The sequence below is a fragment of the Electrona antarctica genome, assembly GCF_951216825.1.
Source record: "Electrona antarctica genome assembly, chromosome: 13".
Taxonomy (NCBI): domain Eukaryota; kingdom Metazoa; phylum Chordata; class Actinopteri; order Myctophiformes; family Myctophidae; genus Electrona; species Electrona antarctica.
The window spans coordinates 14716202-14736403 of NC_136794.1; the positions used below are offsets into that span (position 1 = coordinate 14716202).

Here is a 20202-nt window from a genome sequence, read left to right on the forward strand (position 1 = left end):
GTCGGACAGTAGTGAAACGCTGTGATTGGCTGTGTCCACGCCCCCAGCCAGCCACAACACGCTACTAGCTGGCTTAGCATAATAGCATCTGATGCTTCATGAATTTCATGAAAGTGAAAGCAGTCCTATGCAGGTGAGACTACTACAATTTTGTGTTATTATTAATAACGTGTTTTAATGGAAGTGGAGGTAAGTGAAGATACCCGTTCTCTCACTGTGGGGATTATTAGACAAAACTAGAACGTATTCTCGTTTGCTTTGGCTGAACTTAAGATTGATGCCACTGAAGCTAACGGTTGCTAACATTTAGCTTTTTATATAAAAAAACCCCCTAATACTATAATATAAGTAATTGCGTTCTAGTTGTTAGATTCATTTATCTAGAGTAATTATTTGGTAATGAATATCAGGAGTGGACACATTAGTCATTGCTGTTTTTCTTTATTTTAGTACCGAGCAGTCCACTCACAGTTAACAGTTTTTGTATTGAGTTGTGCTTGAAATGTACTGTAATTCTGCAAACTGTTAATAAATACTTCAATCAATCAATCAATCAAAGCAATTGGTATTGAATTGGTATTACCATAGGTACGCGCCCGTATTGAACTAGCTGTTCACCATAAACACCTACACGTTGTGTTATCATTACATTCTGTTAATAAGTCAGAGGTCTGCTGTGTAGTCCAGTCTGTTATCTGAATAGATGTTGCAGGGGTGTACCCGTTTTGCAGTATGCAGCATTATATCAATCCTGTATCTGCATTGTGCAGTAGCCCTGTATTAATCATATGTAACTGTAACAGAGGAAATACTTTCATGCCACGGTTAATGTGGTTACTGGTTAATAACCCCCACCCATCCCCTATCGCCATTCTCCAACCTAATTTCCGGACATTTCACTCATTTGTGAAGGTTTCTACACACAGTGGGTTCACACTCACAGTAAAATCCTCAGTGTTCATTGTAACCACATGGACCTGTCTTACATTTACACTGTGATATTATGAACAATGACAGTACTTTACAGTGTGTACTCATCCCGAATAACATAAATTGCATTAGGGTGTGATTCTCTTTCGGCTGAAAATGAAAAGAAGCAGAAGAAAAGGGTGCAATACATATTTTGTACACTTTAAAACTATCATTGCTGACACACTTTAGAGAGAGCCTCAGCTAGGACTAGTGGCTCTGTATTCATCTGTATTAGTCTTGCATTTTGTTTAGACAAAACAAATACTTTGGCCTATATCTCCATGGCCATGTCGAATAACAAGAGGCTACAATTGGCATGTTGCAGAGTATTGAGCCAGGAATCTAGAGAGACAGCAGACACAACCTCCGTGAGGAGGAAGCCCAAAAACCTTCGATGAGGCCTTTAGGAGGGCCATTCAAGCCGCAAGTGGAGTCTGCAGTACTACCGTTGCCCAGCGGTGGAGCCTGCAGAACCACTGCGGCTCAAGAATCCACCACTCCGGAATGAAGTGTCTGGTGCTGGGGGTCTGGTGCAACGCACAGGTCCTCGCGGTACTCCTGGTGAGAGCAGGAGTGGAACTGGTGAGACGTAGGAGGGGCCCGGACAGGAGGCAACCCACAGAGCCTAGTCCCACCACTTACCAGAATAGTACCTCTCAGTCCCGGCATAGTAGTTCCGGAGTGGTTCCAACGGATTGTGCGGCCCTGTCTTTCCCTAATGGTCTGATCGAGGGAAGCTACTGGGACATAAGTCGGGACTTGATCACCCCGGCTGGGTCACCCGAGTGAGGGGTATGATGTTCGAGAGACCCGAAACCCCGATGACCTTGGGATACATCACTGAGGATACATCCCAGTTGCATCCAGGCGATGTTATTTTCATTCTAATCAGCCATGTCACATCCCAAAAAGTTAACTATTTAATCAACTTTGAAAGCGCTCTGCTTGGGCTTGGAGTTCCGCTGGGCTCTATGCTCTGCCTCTTCCTGTTTTCGTGATACACTAAATATCTATGGCCAAAATAGCTGCGAACATCACGTTGCTTGTAGATCTGCTATTTTATTATGTATCTTAATCGATTGTTTTTTTAATTGTTTAATCAATTTGTTCAGGGGTGCCTCTGGCCTAGCGGTCCAGGCACATACCTCTAATGGTCCCCACCATCTTTGCTGCGTGTCGCTCCCCGTCTCCCTACCTGTTTTGTGTCTTCTTCTTACCCAGTGTTGGGCAATAACAAGTTACTAGTACTATATTACTGTAATATTATTACATTACCCTGACTAAAGTAAGGTATTACTCTGCCAAAACAGTAATATTATACCATATTACTTACTTAACTTTACTAAATAGCACATATTACTCGGAATTTGTTGGCTACCGATTGAAAACATTTCATTGAAAAGGCTCAAGACCTACTTCTACACTTTTAATTGATCTTTAAATTACTTGTTAATCACTGTATTGCATTACGGCTATTATTTTAATGTTTTATGCCTTGCACTTTGAGCTGCATTTCATGTCATGAAAGGACGGTGCTATACAAATACAGTTTTATTATTATTATTATTATTACCTCAAACCCTAGCCTAACCATTCGATCGTTGTTTCCGCATGTTGGATCCTATAGTGTGTCGGATACAGCGTGCACAACCCCTCTTGAGTAATATTGCCCAACACTGGTCTTACCGACAACACTGTATACTATCAATGAAGGCAGAAAAGCCCCAAAAATATCTTGGATAAAATCAATTCATTCAATGAACTGTTAATTAATATGTCCTTAGTGCTTGTCTTTTGTCTTCACAGGTGTTGATAATAAAGTGACTCAGCCTGTATCTATCTACACGGCACCAGTCCAGAGCGCTCCAACGTCAGCACAGACACAGGAGGCACGGCACCAGGAGGGGAACGAGGGCTGCTGGTCACCTGCCAGTGGTGGAGCTTCTGAGACGAAGGCTGCAGGATGGCCGGCTTCCTGGACAACTTCCGCTGGCCCGAGTGTGAATGCATTGACTGGGGGGAGAGGAGGAACACCATGGCCTCCATCTCCTCAGGAGTTCTGGTCAGTAGAGAGAAGGGGATGTGAGAGAGAATGGGATTGTAATTTTTTACAAATGTAGCATTACTTTACACCAGTCGTTCTCAGTGTTTTTCTTGTTCAGGACCCAGAATATTTTCTTTCCATCCTAAAACATGATCATCAGGTATTATTATTATATAATGAGGAAGATTTTTTTCCAAAAAGTGTACAGTATTTGTTCAAATGACATTTTCATGTGGACAAACTGGTGGGCACACCAGTTTGCTTGGTGAGTGGTGATGGGTGGTGATCCAAGTGACCTGAACTGACTGTTGTATGATAAAGGTAGAGGTGTTAGCGGAGGGGAATGGGGATGTAACTGTTATTGTGATGTCACTATATCACTGTTTTTTCATTGGCACGTTTGACTGTCAAGGTTTCAGCCTCCAGGAAGAAACCCTAAATACAAAGAGAAGACATCATTGCACATAACAAGTACAACCACACCAAGGGGTCTAATTAAGTACTGTCGCCTCATAAACACATGAAAGAATGCAAAAATCACGGCACTCCATCTTTAATGTAATGTCTAATAATGTATTTGGCTGTGGTCTGACCCCCATCTGAAAATAGTTTGGTCCAGGCAACCCCACATAAGATAAAGGACAACTTTAGTTTTTTCAACTAAGGTTCATGTTTTAGTTATTATAGAAAGTAAAAGATGAGTAAGAGATTCGTTTTAGCGATTTTAGGCAGGGGTATTTGAACATGGGGCTAAATATGTATTTATTTACTATAGTCTTAGACCCCATAAACCCCCCCATCTGGCCACAAAAGATCACGGGATCTACTGAATGTGAAGGGGGAAGTGACAAACTGACATAATGGCAGCCCCCTATAGTACCCCCCTTCACATTCAGTATGGATCCTGTGATCTTTTGTGGCCAGATGTAATTTTATAGGCTCTGGTAGGACTTTAGTAAATTAATACAAAAAATAGATCGCTATAAAACTACATATTTAGCCCCATGTTCGAATACCCCCACCTCTGTAAAAAAAAATAGCTAAAATCGCTAAAACGAAAGAAAGCAGCAAATGAAAAACACTCTTTTTTTTTTTCTTTCTCTAATTACAACCTAAAACATGAACTTTGGCTGAAAATAACTAAAGTTGTCCTTTACACTCATATGGAATGAATTCTGTACTGGCCATATATGGAGCATGTCTTGAGTGCACAGGGTTTGATTTGATGAGGTCAGATCAACATATGGAATGTCAGAACAGGTCAGCTCCATATATGGAGATCTAAGGGTTTGAGATCAGATGTAGAGTTGCTAGCCGGCTTATATATGCAGATCTAGGTGATGATCCAGTCTTCTCCATGTATGGTTATCCAGGGTTAGATGAGGTCACGTCAGTGTCATGATCTTCATTTATGGAGATGGCCATCTATGGTGGCGTGCTGTGATGTCACGAGGTGTGACCATATATGGAGACATCATACATGATGTCACGAGGCGTGACCATAATGGAGGCGTGATGTCACAAGGCGTGACTATGGAGGCGTGGGTGAATAAAGGGAGATGCAGGTTTTCATAGTAAATGCGACCTACAGTCGCAATGAAGTGGTTGAAACAGATGCTATATACACTCCACATTGGTAACTCTTTATGGTTATAGCTGAGTCATGGTGACATATGGACACCAGGTTGAAAGGGGTTAGAAATCGGGACTCATCAGCTGCATAATTGCGGTTACCAATTTCGGGTGGGCATAGATGGATATAGCAGTCTTCTCCATCAATAATAGCTGGCTGAGTTTAACCTTGCTCACGGATCATATTACATTTTCATTGGTGGGGAAAAAAGAGAAGGCAGAGGGCAGAAAGTGTGCATGTACGAAATGGGAAACCGTGCACAGAATTGTACACCGTTCTGCAAACCGTTTAGTCTTCGTTTTTGCAGCAGTGCCCTCACTACAGGCCTGTGCTCAAGTCCTAGGCCAGGGATTACCAAACCTTTTTCTGTGCCAAGAACCCAAAATAGACAGAACCTCTATCTCTTACCTTTTGCCAATTGTGAAATGGCTTAGAAAAATCACATCCATGACGTGAGGGGCGCTCTTATACATCTTCTCATGAACAACTGAATGTATGTGTTTGGTTAGCCGATTTGCTCGTCTACATATGACCTAATTTCCCTTCATTGTCAATGGCATTTAATCAATTCAATTCGATCTTTATTACAGACTCATGGTCCAGATCACATACAGAGGAACAAAAGACAGTAAATAATAAAACAAATTAAAAATAGAAAAATTAAAATATACATATATACATACAGTACATACACAGTGCATATGCTCACAGCCTGTAGAGGCAGTTTCGCCAATGTCTCCAAATCATGGAAGAGAACCTATTAGAGCTCTTCACAGGGTTGGTTAACAACCTGATGACACAGTTTTCAGACTCCTCTAGTCGACACATGAATTTGTACATTAAGTTTCTTAGAAGGGCTTGACAGGTAGGCACCCCCAAGTTCACAAACGGCTGACTGGCACTGTGCCATCTTGGTACCCTCACTAGTAATCGTAATGCATCATTATATGCAACCTTAAGCTTATGCATGCTACTCACCTTGTAGTTACTCCACAGGTGAGCAGTATACAACGGTGTACAGAAAGCTTTAAACAGTGATACCTTGACATCTGAAGAGCAATTATGAAATTTCCTCATTAAAATATTTGCCTGTGCATACAGTTTGCACCTTTGTCTATGAATGTCTTTATCATCTGTGAGGTCATCAGAGATATAGTGCCCGAGGTACTTAATGTCACTGCAGACAAGGAGAACGTTATCACTGAGAATAAAGTTAGGAAAAACTGCCTTTTTATCCTCTTTACTTTGCACAATCAGGATGCTACTCTTCTTGGCATTATACTTAATATTAAAGTCAATACCATACTGGGAACAGATCCTCAAAAGCTGCTGTAAGCCTGCACTGTACAGGGAAATGATAACCAAATCGCCCGCGTGCATAAGATGCTTCACAACAGTATTACCGATAACACAGCCAGTTTTACAGAGGTTCAGGTTACTAGATAGATCATCCATGTACAGATGAAATAAAAAAGAGATACAATCCCCCCCTGTCTGACCCCATTCCCAACATGAAATGGTTCCAATGCAGTATTGCCCCAATTCACCTGCATCAGCTGATGTGCATACCAAAAGGCTAAAATCCTGATAATGTACTTGGGTACCCCTCTTTGGTACATTTTATCAAATAACTTAAAATGGTTTAGTCTATCAAATGCCCTGGACGCATCAATAAAACATAAAAACATAGTGGAGTTTTGACTCCTATATTTTGCTATAATGTCATTTAACACAAAGATACACATATCTGTTCCGTGTTTTCTTTTAAAACCAAACTGGTTGTCAGCTGTTAATGTTTGTGTTGGCACAAATTTACGTCATATTTGGTGGACATTTGACCTAATGTCTCCTTTCATTGTCAATGGCAAATATTGAGACGTGTGGGGACAAAAGCTGTATATATATATAGGAGGGGTGCCCCTCAAAAAACACACCAGTGTGAAGAGAGGGGCGCTCTTACAGTATCATCGTACCTGTACATCATCATGACGTAAAATAGACACTGCCTATTTTTGCTCAGACACTAAAATTCTCCTTTCATTGTCAATGGGAATTTAATTTTTGTAGGACAAATATAGACACTAAGCCGATTTGCTCAGACACTGACGTAAAATTCTCCATTCATTGTCAATGGGAATTTAATGTTTGTGTAGACAAAAATAAACACTAAGCCGATTTGCTTGTCTACATATGACATAAATTCTCCATTCATTGTCAATGGGAACTTTGTGTAGGACAAAAATCTACAGTAATAGCTGAATATAGGAGGGGCAAGTGCCCCTCACAAAAAGAAGAAAATAGCTCATCTGCAAGCTCACAATGTGTCGCATCATGAGTGTTGTGAGCTTGTAGATCTACTATTTATGCTATGATTAAAACATTTAGATTTCTTTTGACAATGACTTATTCAAATTATTTTAATTTTATATATTCTGTTAAAAAAAAATCCTCTTTTCCATTCGAGCCGCCCTGCCGCCCCCTGCCCTGGCTGCTCCCTTGGAGGATGCGGCTCTCATTTTGAAAGCCATTGTCCTAGACTAGCAAACATAATGACTAGTCACCCACATCCCCCATCACCTAATCACAATCTCTTCACACTAAACGTGTGCAGAAGAGCTATAATTTGCCGAAGAGCTATAATTTGCCTTCGTCATAAAACAAAACAAAAATCACACCCGTGTGAAGTGAGGGGCGCTCTTATTATCGTACATCATTATTATCCATTCATAAGTACAATAATCTACACTATAGCTGAATATAGGAGGGGCTACCCGAGCGCCCCTCAAAAATCCTGGGAGCACTTTTGAAGTCATATACTGTAGAAGTTCACACAATGTGTTTTTCCGCACAGAAAACAAACCTCAATGAAAGTGATTGAGGCTATTATAGCGGCAGCAATCACAGTGCTCTCCAAAGGCCTCAATTATCTCAGCAGAATGTGTTGGCCCTTGTTTGCCAGCTTGTTATGATCGTCGTGGAAAAATCCATAGTGTCCTTGGTGAAGGCTTTTATCTGCTTCCCCAGACAAAAGAGTTGTTGATGAATGATGAGGTATGATATAGGCAGCACAGATAGTGCTGTTTATTGAATGGGTGTGCAGTTATTTTGGTTTGAGAAGTCACCCAGGAGCCCTCTGGGCTTTGTCTGCATAAGAGCTGCTCCATATTTTTGCTTTTCTCATTGTTGGAAGAAGAAATACAGTGTGTGTGGGTGTGCGACTCACAGGAACATTTGTGTGAAAGGCTTGATGTACTGTAGTGCAGCGGAGTCACACGCTGAAAAGCACGTTCAGCCATGAGCTCACGGCTATTTTCAGTACACAACACCGCCACGCTACGTGTGTGTGTGTGTGTGTGTGTGTGTGTGTGTGTGTGTGTGTGTGTGTGTGTGTGTGTGTGTGTGTGTGTGTGTGTGTGTGTGTGTGTGTGTGTGTGTGTGTGTGTGTGTGTGTGTGTGTGTGTGTGTGTGTGTGTGTGTGTGTGTGTGTGTGTGTGTGTGTGTGTGTGTGTGTGTGTGTGTGTGTGTGTGTGTGTGTGTGTGTGTGTGTGTGTGTGTGTCAATCAGGCTTGCTTTGGAAAATGATGCTGGGTACAGTTTCATCCATTTAAAATGCAAAACTAGAAATCGATTTAATTTCATGACTGAAGCAATGTAAGACCCATCTTGTGTGTCAACGGATGTGTGTGTTTCCGTAGCTGACCTGGACTGTCTGTTAGTTCTTTACAGGCTGGTGGATCATGATTGACGCTGCAGTCAGCTATCCCAGTCAGGAGCAGATGAACCATGCCTTCCACACCTGTGGCGTCTTCTCCACTATTGCATTCTTCATGTAAGCAATCATCTCACACCATAATTACAGTTCAGTCAGGTCACAAGCTTGAGAACATTGTATTTATAAAATGTAGATGCATCCCACCCCCCCAACATCACTGACATAAATAGAAAGTACAGAGAATCATTGAGCTTAAAGGGACATTTCAGCGCTAGAAGAAACTGTAGCCACTCAATGTTAATAGTATTTGTAGTAGATAACAGTAGCACAATTAGAAATGTGTACCCTATGGCCAGATAAATAATGTAGTCTGTGTTTTTGACTGGATTGCTGAATTCCCATTCCAATGACCATAATGCTTTGGTGCACTGCCCCTCCTTGTGGAGAGGGGGAGGGCTGTCTTACTGAGACAACATGTATTGTAGTCCAGGAAGGAAGTGAGCCCGATGTCTGATGAGTCATCAGGCATTTGAAATACTAAAATATATAAAAATACATATCACGCACACATAAAAACCCCCGGAATGTGTTTCTTATGTCATAAACATCATTGAAATAAGATCTGTTTGCAAAAGGGGTGTAGTGGGCCTTTAAGTAGACTGGCGAATTTGATCACATCACATACATCGCCCACATAGAGCTGCACAAACTTAACCCAAACTCTGTTTTTAATGCTCAGGATCAATGCTGTGTCTAACGGTCAGGTGAGAGGAGACACATACGGAGAGGGCTGCCTTGGGAGAACAGGTGTGTGTGTGTGTGTCTGCGTATGTGTAAGTGTAACAATGTTGTTCTAGTACCAGGTCACGGTGTAACGTCCTGGCCTGTGTCTCTGTCCAATAGGAGCTCGTCTCTGGCTGTTCATTGGTTTCATGATGATGTTTGGATCTCTCATCGCTTCCATCTGGATTCTGTTCGGTGGCTACGTTGTGCCAAGTGAGTCAATGCTGATATATACTCAGTCCTGCAAACTTGTTGCTTTTCTGCGAAAATCCTGGTTTTAAAAGTTGCTGTACAATAAATGAGCTAAAATAAAACAAGAACATAGAGCAACAATACAAATAAGCCAGCAAAACCGTACATAGTAATCAACAATACATGGGAATAATCGATATTACAAACCAAAACTTGCGAAACAAAGTAGTTTTTAGCAGCTTTCTAAAGGCATCGACTGACATGGCATTACATGGTACACTACTACACACAAGCTTGATCAACTTTTGTTTTCAGCTTGGTTGTAGGGACATTGATAAGGGCTTTGTCTCAAGACCTACGTAATGTCACATTGACCTTGAGGCGCAGTAGTTCAGCTAAATAATTTGGGGCCGGCCTGGAGAGCTTGATGGGTGATTAACAAAATTGTATTGACAATTTTAAAGTCAAAAGGCAAGTTCTTTCCAAAATGGTATGTGTGCATAGAGCCTATTGTAGAAACATTTGGGATATCTACAGTAGTCCTTTTTTATTCTTTTTTTTATAGACAGCTTACTATGGTCTGAAGATTTAAAAGCAAAATACAGCTGGGTGACATCAGCGGTGGTAGTGGCAGTGGTAAGACGCTTGATTAAAACGACAAATTAAAACAGAGCGGGAGAATAGAATGGAGCCAAGAATTAGACTTTGGGGCACGCCACATTTTAAATGAGCGGAGGTGGCGACATGGTCATTGATGGCCACATGGTCATTGATGGCCACATGTACATTGATGGCCACATGGTCATTGATGGCCACATGGTCATTGATGGCCACATGGTCATTGATGGCCACATGGTCATTGATGGCCACATGGACATTGATGGCCACATGGTCATTGATGGCCACATGGTCATTGATGGCCACATGGTCATTGATGGCCACAGCAGCAACACTCCTATTTGCAGCCACACTTACTACTACTACTACTTGTTTAGATTTTTGTCTACTGTCCTGACTTTATTCTTGCATAGTGTTTGATTGTTGATGTGTTTACATGTTGGGGACATAGTACTCATCAAGAGCCAAACTAAGTTTCCCATTGGCATTGCCAAGGATGTGATCAGATTGTCCAAATGTCTGTCTGGTTTATCAGCAGGCAGATGAGATGAGTTGTACTCATCTGTAACTGCTCCTATACAGAGCTATAATTTTAAAATAGTCTCATCCGGTGACAGGTGGTAGTTTTGTCAGACCTTGGCTTTCTCTCAATCTCCTGGGAAGGAAGTATTTCTCTGCAACCAATACTCATGATCTATGTCCTCTACCACTAGTGCGGAAAAACTACATGTTCTTACTCTTATTACCCTTCTCTCCAGCCGGCAAAGGGGATGAGATGTGTTTGGGGCTGCAACTGTCGCTTATCGAATTATTCAGTCAATTTATTTTTGTAATCAAAACATTGAGGAAGTGTATTATTTTATTAACTAAATTAATCAGATTAACCACTTAATCCCCATTTTATACTTTGTCATGCAAACTGTTTTGATAATTTCATTAAAATAGGTTTTTATTATAATCGATATAATAAAATTGTTTGTGTTTACATTATCATTTGATGTGTTTTGCAGAGAAGGAAGTGGCTCCAGGTCTGGCTGTGTTCTTTCAGAATGCTTTCATCTTCTTCAGGTGAGTAAACAAAAAAAAAGGAAAGAAAAAACATACTGACTTTGAGCAATACAGTCACGTAACAGTCTTTCCCCCAAACACCATGTGTCAATTACACTGTATCTCTCTCTCTCTCTGTTTCTCTGCAGCACGCTCGTATATAAATTTGGACGAACCGAAGACCTATGGGGTTAGAGTGGCCATGCTGAAGCATATCAATTCATCCATTAAACACACACACACACACACACACACACACACACACACACACACACACACACACACACACACACACACACACACACACACACACACACAGTCTATAACCTGCTGTTGTTGAATTGAAAACCCAACAACACACACACACAGACACACACACACACACACACACACACACACACTAATGATGTCTCAGCCAGCATATGCTACAGTATCATATTATTATACCTTTATACTGTTGTAGGGCTGCACAGTATTGACAAACTATCGTATTGCAACACTAGAGCTAAGTACTGTGGTTGAGGTCTTTCATATGACTAATGTGGATGAAGATTGCTCTACGCTCTCCTCAGTGATCTAAAAATGTTTTTGGTTGGACCGCAACAGCAAGGCAAGCCCTCTAAAACACAGAGTCCGTGGGTGATGAAGTTATACCATTTCATTGGTCTTCATTTACACCTGCAGCAGGGGTCTTCAGCTAGGGCTGGACCATATGGACAAAATCAAATCATGTCAAATATGTTTGACCAAAATACCTTGTCATCAATGTGTGATTGTCATTGCATCACAACGCATAGTGAGCTTTTAGATCAGCAGTTTACACTTTTTTAAGTAAATAAATGGGTAAAATAAATAACACTTACGCCATATATTATATGATATTTGCCATATTACAAGTCTCGTATCACAGTATCGATATAATATCTAATCTATATATTGCCCAGCCCTATCTTCAGTTAGGTCCTCAGAAGTTGAGCAATGGCGTAACTATATCACTCGCCTCAGTGGAGTGGCGCCACTTCCACTATCTGTCCCGCAATTTATCTGTTAGGTTTAGTAATAGTATTATTATTATTATTTTCAACAAAGAGCATCAGAACACTGCTTTTGGAGTTTGTCTGAAACATTTCTTTTTCCATAAACATTGCAGCCTCTTGCAATATGGATATTATAATGTTCAATATGTTTTCATATTATGATATTTGTGATCTATTGTGCTCTCTGGCTGTCATGTATCCTTCATGACTCAGATAGACTCAACCCAGTCTTCTACCAGGAGACCATTAGCTGTAGCAGTTTTGATTACGTAGAGGTCGTTTCTTATTCAAATGTTGGCTTCGGTTGTCTGGGTTCAATTATTCATACTGTCATCTGTCATACTGGCTCTCCTAAAATATGGTTTAAATATTGTATATGTATATATATTTTTAAAGTCCCCAACACTCCAAGAGCAACTTTAAACGTCACCCAACATAAAGAAAGCGATGTGATCAGTCCCGTAGTAAGCAACAGACAACAAAATGCACTTAATGCATTATAGCCATGACCTTAATATGCAGTCTTACTGTTGTCAATGGAAGACTGACATGAAACTACAAGTGATGCCTGACACTACAGAAAATAAGTTGAGCTGGACTCAACTTTTGTCAATGCTCCAATGACACAGTCAGTCGTTCATGTTTTTATTTGACCGTTCAAACTCCCCTTCTCTCAACCCACAATTCCTGCTCCATTCTGTAAATGGAAGGAAAACCTCTTTAGTCCTTTTTCCTTTATGCAGTGTGGCTCGAGCAAGTCGGCAGTAATGTAGCTCACCACGTTTGGCTGTTGTGTAGCTTTTGTCACCGCTTGTGTGAATACAGCATGAGTCTTAACAAGTAAGCTTTGGTGTGTCAAGGCCTCAACAGGGAGCTCGCTCTTCACTTAAACTTTGTCTTTATCTTTGATGCATGTTAAGTATTGGTTCATTTCATTCCCCATGTTTGCAGATCAAATTGTCCAGGTTATAAGTAGAGTACTGTGTACTGTAATGTCCCAGAAAGACAAGATTCCACTTCAGTTAACCACTTTGACCATGGCGTCCCTATTTTGGGCATGTCGATATAGGCGAAAATGTTCCAAATATACAAATCTAACAGATCTACAAGCTTGCAGCGCTCTGCGGAGCGTTGTGAGCTTGTAGAACGGCAAAATAACAGAAGGTTAACATTTTGAGGTGTTGTGAGCTTATAGAACTGCAATTTTCTTTTTTTCTTTTCTTTACGATTTTGAATAGGGCTTAAGTCCCTAATGTTTTTGCTACTAGAATTTATCCTTTTCCTAGAAATGGGCTAATTTATTGTGTGGATGTATTTGTGATTACGGTAGAATGAGAAGAGCACACACGTTCATTTTTTAGCTGCAACCCATAGCTTTCATGTCATGTACTACTACTTGGGGATTTGAACCCGGGCAAGCGCCAATATTTTCTACTATTGAGCTATAAGGGACAACTTCATACCAGGCTCATATCAACCAGTAGTGGTTGATATGATCTAAATGTCTTAATAGAAGAAGACATTTTATTCACACACACACACACACACACACACAAAGTTATGGATTTCAGCTTTAATGTCAGCTGTTGATTTGTGCACTGGAGTATACTGAACCTACTAGACTAGTGTTGTAGCAAGTTGTTCTCTATTAAGTCCAATATGTATTCTGCTTAGTTTCTTATTTGTAGGTAAGGACTCTGTTGTTCTGTCTCAGGTTGAAAAATGATATTATTTTTCTTTGTAACATAATTTTCAAGGACTTTGTCTTTTCTTTGTCTTTAGACAGGAACAGTGGAGAGAGAAGGGATGATATTTAACGCAGGTCCTTGGGTGGATTTTAAAACCCAAGACATTGCGAGTTATATGTTCAACGCAACAAATAGTTGCGCTATGGTTCAGACCAATCAGCGGCAGCTACGGGTGGGATCTGCCAATCACCTGCCAATTTTGGGTTGAGATTTTGGGTTGAGAACCACTGGCGGAAAACTGTAGTGAGAAGCGAGAGACTTTCATGTGTACATTCTATGATAGTGAACAGAGTGACCATTAACCACTTTCAACCTGCTGTCCCTATATTTTGGTCGTCATTTTCTAATATTTTCAAAGATGGCAGATCTGAAAGCTCACATGTTGCATCACAATGCGTTGTCATGAGCTTGCAGATCTGCTGTTTCTGCTATTTCTTGTATGACAAAGTAAATAGGCTTTGTTTGGTTAAAAGGTTAATCGTTCTGTGTTCCAATATACAGTAATCATTGTTTGCTATAACACTATAACACTATATAACACTATATAAAAATAGTGTTTAATAACGGGGGTCTCTCCAATCTTTAGTAAGCAGAAAATACAATTTCAGGTCAGGAGACCAATTTTATCCAATCGGCAGAGTACCCCACAATTTCACTTGTTTTTCCTGTATCCTGTGTGACTTCTCTCATCTGATTGGATGAAATTGGTATCCTCACTTGCAAATTGTGTTATTAAAGAGCTGGAGAGATGAGGAGACCCCTGTCACTGAACAAACGCTATATATATATATATATATATATATATATATATATAGCAACAAGTACTAATGGAATATAGATCTCTTTAACACTTGAAAAATATCGCTTACAGCGCCTGGTTATCGTGTTCAGCAGTGTTCAACTCACCTGTTTATTTTTGCTGCAACCCACTCTGCAATCTGAAGTCACTGAAAGGAAACTAAAAGACAGTCCCCTGTTGAAATAATTCTATATGAAATACAGTGCAGGATAATGGTGCTTTAATTTCCATCTCTCACACACCATGCTGAATTTGAACTCGGAAAGAAGGTTTCTATGTGGCCCCTTCTGTTTTGGTTCAGTTGACATTTTCAAATTACTTTTCAGGAAATGGAAGCCTGTGTCTGTAATTCTGTTACCGCTGTCTGGTGGAAACCTTATATTTACAAGTTACTTTTCAGGAAATGGAAACAAAGAAAACTGTGTTCCAGATCAATCCAATGTATTTAGTCACATGCTCTTGTTAATAATATATCTCATTGGTTAACTATACTTTCAACCTGGCATCCCTATTTTGTGCATGTCGGTAGTCAGAATTTATTTGATAATTTATGTAACATCTCATTTTCAAGGGGGTCCTCCTGACCTTGTAGTTCAGATATTGTTACATTAGTGTGACACTATCATGCAAAGTATAAAATAGGGCAATCATTTATGAAAACTAAATAAATATGGAGCTACAAGGTTTGTGGCCGACAGCGACGATGTATTGCGTTTGTCTTTACAAAGGGAAGATCATTTTCAAAAGGGTTGCATGAAGATGCTTTTAAAGGGATTATGGTGTGAGCAGAATAGGTCTAGTGACAAGACGATGACAGTTTCTCTGCGCTCCCGGTGTCCCATGAATGAAGTCATCGGCATGACAAGACACCTACACCTCTCGGAGGAGATACAAGGGGATTAGGGGAAGTCATTTAATGATCCATGGAGTGTTTTTTTTTCTCTGCAGGCCTTTTTTTGTAGGACTCAAGTCCTAACTCCTAATCCCCTTCTTGTTCACTCTCCTTTTTCCTGTATTTTACTTTATGATGGGCAAATGTTGAATACCTGTTATGTGATCCTCTGCAAATAAATTTGAGCTTGTATTTGGTGGTGGTGTTTATTTCCAGGTTGACATACTCGGGGTCTGTGGTTCTAAATAACATTTTAATGCCAAGGACCCCATAATTGATGCAAATGTATGTCTTTTGCTCTGCTATTTTCACTAGTTTGGGTCCCAAGCAAACTAATTTTCTCCACTGATCTAATGTGATTAGGAACATGAATCTGATGTTAAAGGGATAAGCGGCAGTGGAATTAATCGGGTGGCTTTATTGCATGATTAATTATCCTTTTTCTTTATAAAGTATATTTATAATTTTTTAACAAATGAGGACAAAAAACAAACAAGGACATAAACAAGAAAAAAAAACAGCTCAGACACAGCACTATTGTAAATGGGGAAAAAAAGAAAATAATTCTGACATAACAAATCTAAGGCTGGCACGGAAAGCCTCCAAGTACTGTGGCAGACAATGTAGGTCCAATATGATTCAAATAAGTGTCCAATTTAGAATGCAACATGAACATACATGTAATGTATTCACAGGGAATACAGTCCATTATAATGTTATGCCATGATTTCTTTGATGGAGCAACATCCTTGATCCAAAACAAAAGAATATTCTTCCTAGCAGCAAACGTTAATAAGTTGAATAACCTTATGTTTGACAACGTAAAAGACACAAGGGGTTTAAATCAAATGAATAATCTTTTTTGATAATTGTGTGGAATCCTTCCCTGCCCCTTGTCAATATGTCTGCAGTACATGTAATGCTTTTCATATCAAATTAGTTATTCCACGGACCACCATTTGATGAGATTTAGCCTCAGACCCAAAACTTAGAATTTTTTGTCCACTATTCATGCTGTATTGATGTACACAATTCAGTACACAATTCTCCAATTGTATACTGTAGATTGTATACTGTAGATTCCTTGGGAATTAAGTAATGCAGAAGATGCTTAACAATAGTTTAACTATTGAGAGCATAAAATTAAACCTACACTCAAAACGTAGGTCTACAAGAGTCTCTCCATCATTTCCTGTAGCTACATGAGGCCACTGGAACGCCTCGAACGCCCTCCAGGATCCTGGTGAATCATGACCATAAAACCTTTGATTCTGTGGAAAGAAAAAATAAATCATTATTGAATATTTAATTATATGATATACTACATCTAATACATACTCTTTGCATTTTAATTTTTCACAGAATCAAATATTTTATATGGTCATGATTCACCTGGATGGCTTGATTCTATGCTTAAAATACAGTAAGTGATATGTTTTTGGAAATCTATGGGATAAATGAATGGCTGATTTTTCAGTGGAACCAGAAAACTATGCCCACTGCTATAAACTCTGACAAACTTTTAACAGAATTGTATTCAAAGGACTGACTACGGTACAACTAAATCAAAATCAATACTGATCTTTAAGTGACCATTGGTTTATGGTAAATATGGTAAACCTTGCATCTACAATAGGGCATTGATACTTTTACTTAATAATAATAAAACATTTGATACATATTCTGAAGAAAACCTGGAGACTTGACATTCAGTAGCCTAATTGGGACTTATGATCAAAATAAGAACATAATGTTATAATAATTATAATGTTGTAAAACAGAAAATGTCAAGGACAAGGCCTGACACATTCATCCGTGTACGGACATATTGATGACCCCCGCTGGTCCGCTAGCAGGTGAGGTGTGCTTTCTCTCTGATTTTCCTTGAAACACAAAATTAATCTTTGAAATGTTTCATAGTTTTGGAAATAGTGTCAAATTTGAGAAATGTATAATGGGGGTCAGATTGGCAGATTTTGGCACGTCAAAAAATCACTTTCACCTAGAAACTCCATTCACACTTTTTTATAATTGAGCTTACAGTGAGACACATGCTGGAACTTTTTACTTTGAAATGTTTTGTAGTTTGAGTTATTTACCTTAAACGCCCAATGCATTCTTAATGGCAATAGCACAAACATTTTTGAAATGTTTCATAGTTTTAGAAATATAGTGCTTTCAAATTTGAGAAATTTATAATGGGGCTCAATGGCAGGTTATGGCACGTCAAAAAAAATCACTTTCACCTAGAAACTCCATTCACACTTTTTATAATTCAACTGACTGTGGAGACACACGCTGGAACTTTTTACTTTGAAATGTTTTGTAGTTTGAGTTATTTAACTTAAACGCCCAATGCATTCTCAATGGCAATAGCACAAACTTTGGTATGTTACTAGTCCTACATAGGCTACTTACACCTAGAAACCCCATTCAAACCTATTTAGGTTCATCTTATGGTGGACATGTTTGCCTGAAAATGAATCTTTTAAATGTTTCATAGTTTTAGAAATATAGTGCTTTCAAATTTGAGAAATTTATAATGGGGCTCAATGGCAGGTTATGGCATGTCAAAAAAACACTTTCACCTAGAAACTCCATTCACAGTTTTTATAATTCAGCTGACTGTGGAGACACATGCTGGAACTTTTTACTTTGAAATGTTTTGTAGTTTCTGAGTTGTTTAACTTAAACTCCCAATGCATTCTCAATGGAAATAGCACTAAAGTTGTTTTAAAGATGTAGCCTACTGGGCATGTTCAAATCATATAGGCCTACTTTACATTTATTCCAACTTACGTTTTGGGGATGGTAATTTAACATTGCGGTGCCCACTGGACCTGTATCCGTCGTTGAGTGTGGCTGATGATGATGATGGGTTCCTTCCATCACCTCCAGACTCGGAGAGTAGATTGTCACAGCTGAGGGTGACGGCGCCATGGCTGCTGCTGCCTCCTCCTTTTCACCTTTCTCTGCTTCTGACCTCCCCAGCCATCCTAGGAAAAAAGAACTCGCCTCCTGCTCAGCTCAAGCAGCAGGACCACACACGAATACATTTTCTTCCAGTTCGTCGTCAGATCGTTATGGTACAGAGCGCCCCCTTGTGACTGTAATAATGTCTATGATGACACTAGCTCTGGTCCATAGCTCTAAACGCACGTTGGATTTAATCGCAGAGATCAAATAATGAATGTATGCATTTCTTATGTACAGCTCACTCGCTGTGTAAAGTGGCTAGTGTTCAGAGGGCAGCTAGATGTGTTAAACAAAGCTAGGTATCACGTCAAACCAACAATAACTCAAAGCTAGCCGGAAACATGACGGAGGACAAACAAAGAAACTCAGAGAGACAGATATACTGTTGCTTCTTAGACAATGGCTGAGAGCTTGTGTGTTTATTTTCACTTCCTTATATACACAGATCACATGATCACGTGACCGGTATCAGGTCACGTGCTCTCAATAAAGGTATAGATATAAATATACATACAGTGATATATATATACAGGCAATTAATGATCATACATTCCAACACCCCCACTTGATCGTGAATTGGTACACAAAGAAATAACAAAAAAGAACCCTTGAAAGAGAAACAAAAAAAAAACAACCTTGGACTGTATGTTATTCTCCAAACATGAAACCCTCAAAATTCCTCAATTGACACAGCCTGGCTGGTTTTGTCATAACATCGACAACCATTTGTTCAGTTGGACAATACTCGAGAATCACTTTACCATCATTGACAGTTGATCTTACAAAGTGGTATCTTATGTCAATATGTTTTGACCTCTGTCTCTGTACAGGATTTTTAGCTAACGCTATTGTACCTTGATTGTCCTCGTAAATCTTTGGCTGCATGTAAAGAAATCCATCAATACATTGTAACAATTGAATCAAATACAAACACTCTTGTAGAGTTGCCGCTAAAGCCATGTACTCAGCTTCACAAGTTGAAAGTGCTACGGTGTATTGCTTTTTAGACCTCCATGAAATCAAAGGGCCCCCTGGGTTTAGGCTGACACAATAACCACTAGTGCTACGTCTGTCACTTGCATCTTCTGCCCAGTTTGCATCACTATATGCTATCAAGCCTAGTTCCTCACATTTCCTACAGCATAAGGATTTTTCCCTGGTTCCCTTCAGATATCTCAGCACATGTTTCACTGTGATCCACTGCTCTTCTGTTGGTTTAGAAAAATATTGTGAAAGTTTTCCCACTACAAAACTCAGATCTGGCCTGGTACAAGTAGTCAAGTATATTAGACTACCCACAACTTCCCTGTATTTTCTCACATCCCCCAATGACTCACTGCTGTCAGTGTAGTTCAGCTTTGCCTCACAGGGTGTTGTTCTTGGCTTGCAGTCCTGCATGTCAAATCTAGTCAATATTTTGTCAACATATTTCCTTTGTGACATAGTCACATAATGTTCACCTTGTTCAAAATCAATACCAATGAAATGTTTCAATTTGCCTAAGTCTTTCATTCTGAATTTTGCTGTAAGCATTTCTTTGACATCAATCATCACATTGTCATCACTTGCTGCAATTATTATATCATCGACCCAAAATAAAATGAATACCTTTTGATCCTTCATTTCCCTTGTGTAAACACAATAATCAACTGGGTTCTGAATAAATTGATTTTTAGTTAAAAAATCATGCAACATCTTGTTCCAATTTCTCCCTGATTGTTTTAAACCATACAACGATTTATTTAGTTT

At 39.6% G+C, this 20202-nt stretch overlaps 1 protein-coding gene across 2 annotated transcripts; it reads left to right on the top strand.

The window, feature by feature from the left end:
* Window positions 1-15669, top strand: LOC306935776 (transmembrane protein 50B). Of its 2 annotated transcripts, none has more exons than XM_079518975.1 (7): window positions 1-133; window positions 2779-3034; window positions 8366-8478; window positions 9101-9168; window positions 9265-9357; window positions 10965-11022; window positions 11151-15669. In XM_079518975.1, exons 2-7 carry the CDS (start codon window positions 2936-2938, stop codon window positions 11194-11196), a joined length of 477 nt encoding a protein of 158 aa, XP_079375101.1. In that variant the 5' UTR covers window positions 1-133; window positions 2779-2935; the 3' UTR covers window positions 11197-15669. The 2 variants fall into 2 exon arrangements, with proteins under 2 accessions (XP_079375101.1, XP_079375102.1); XM_079518976.1 differs by having other exon boundaries at window positions 42-133; window positions 2757-3034.
* Window positions 15670-20202: the final 4533 nt, after the last annotated feature.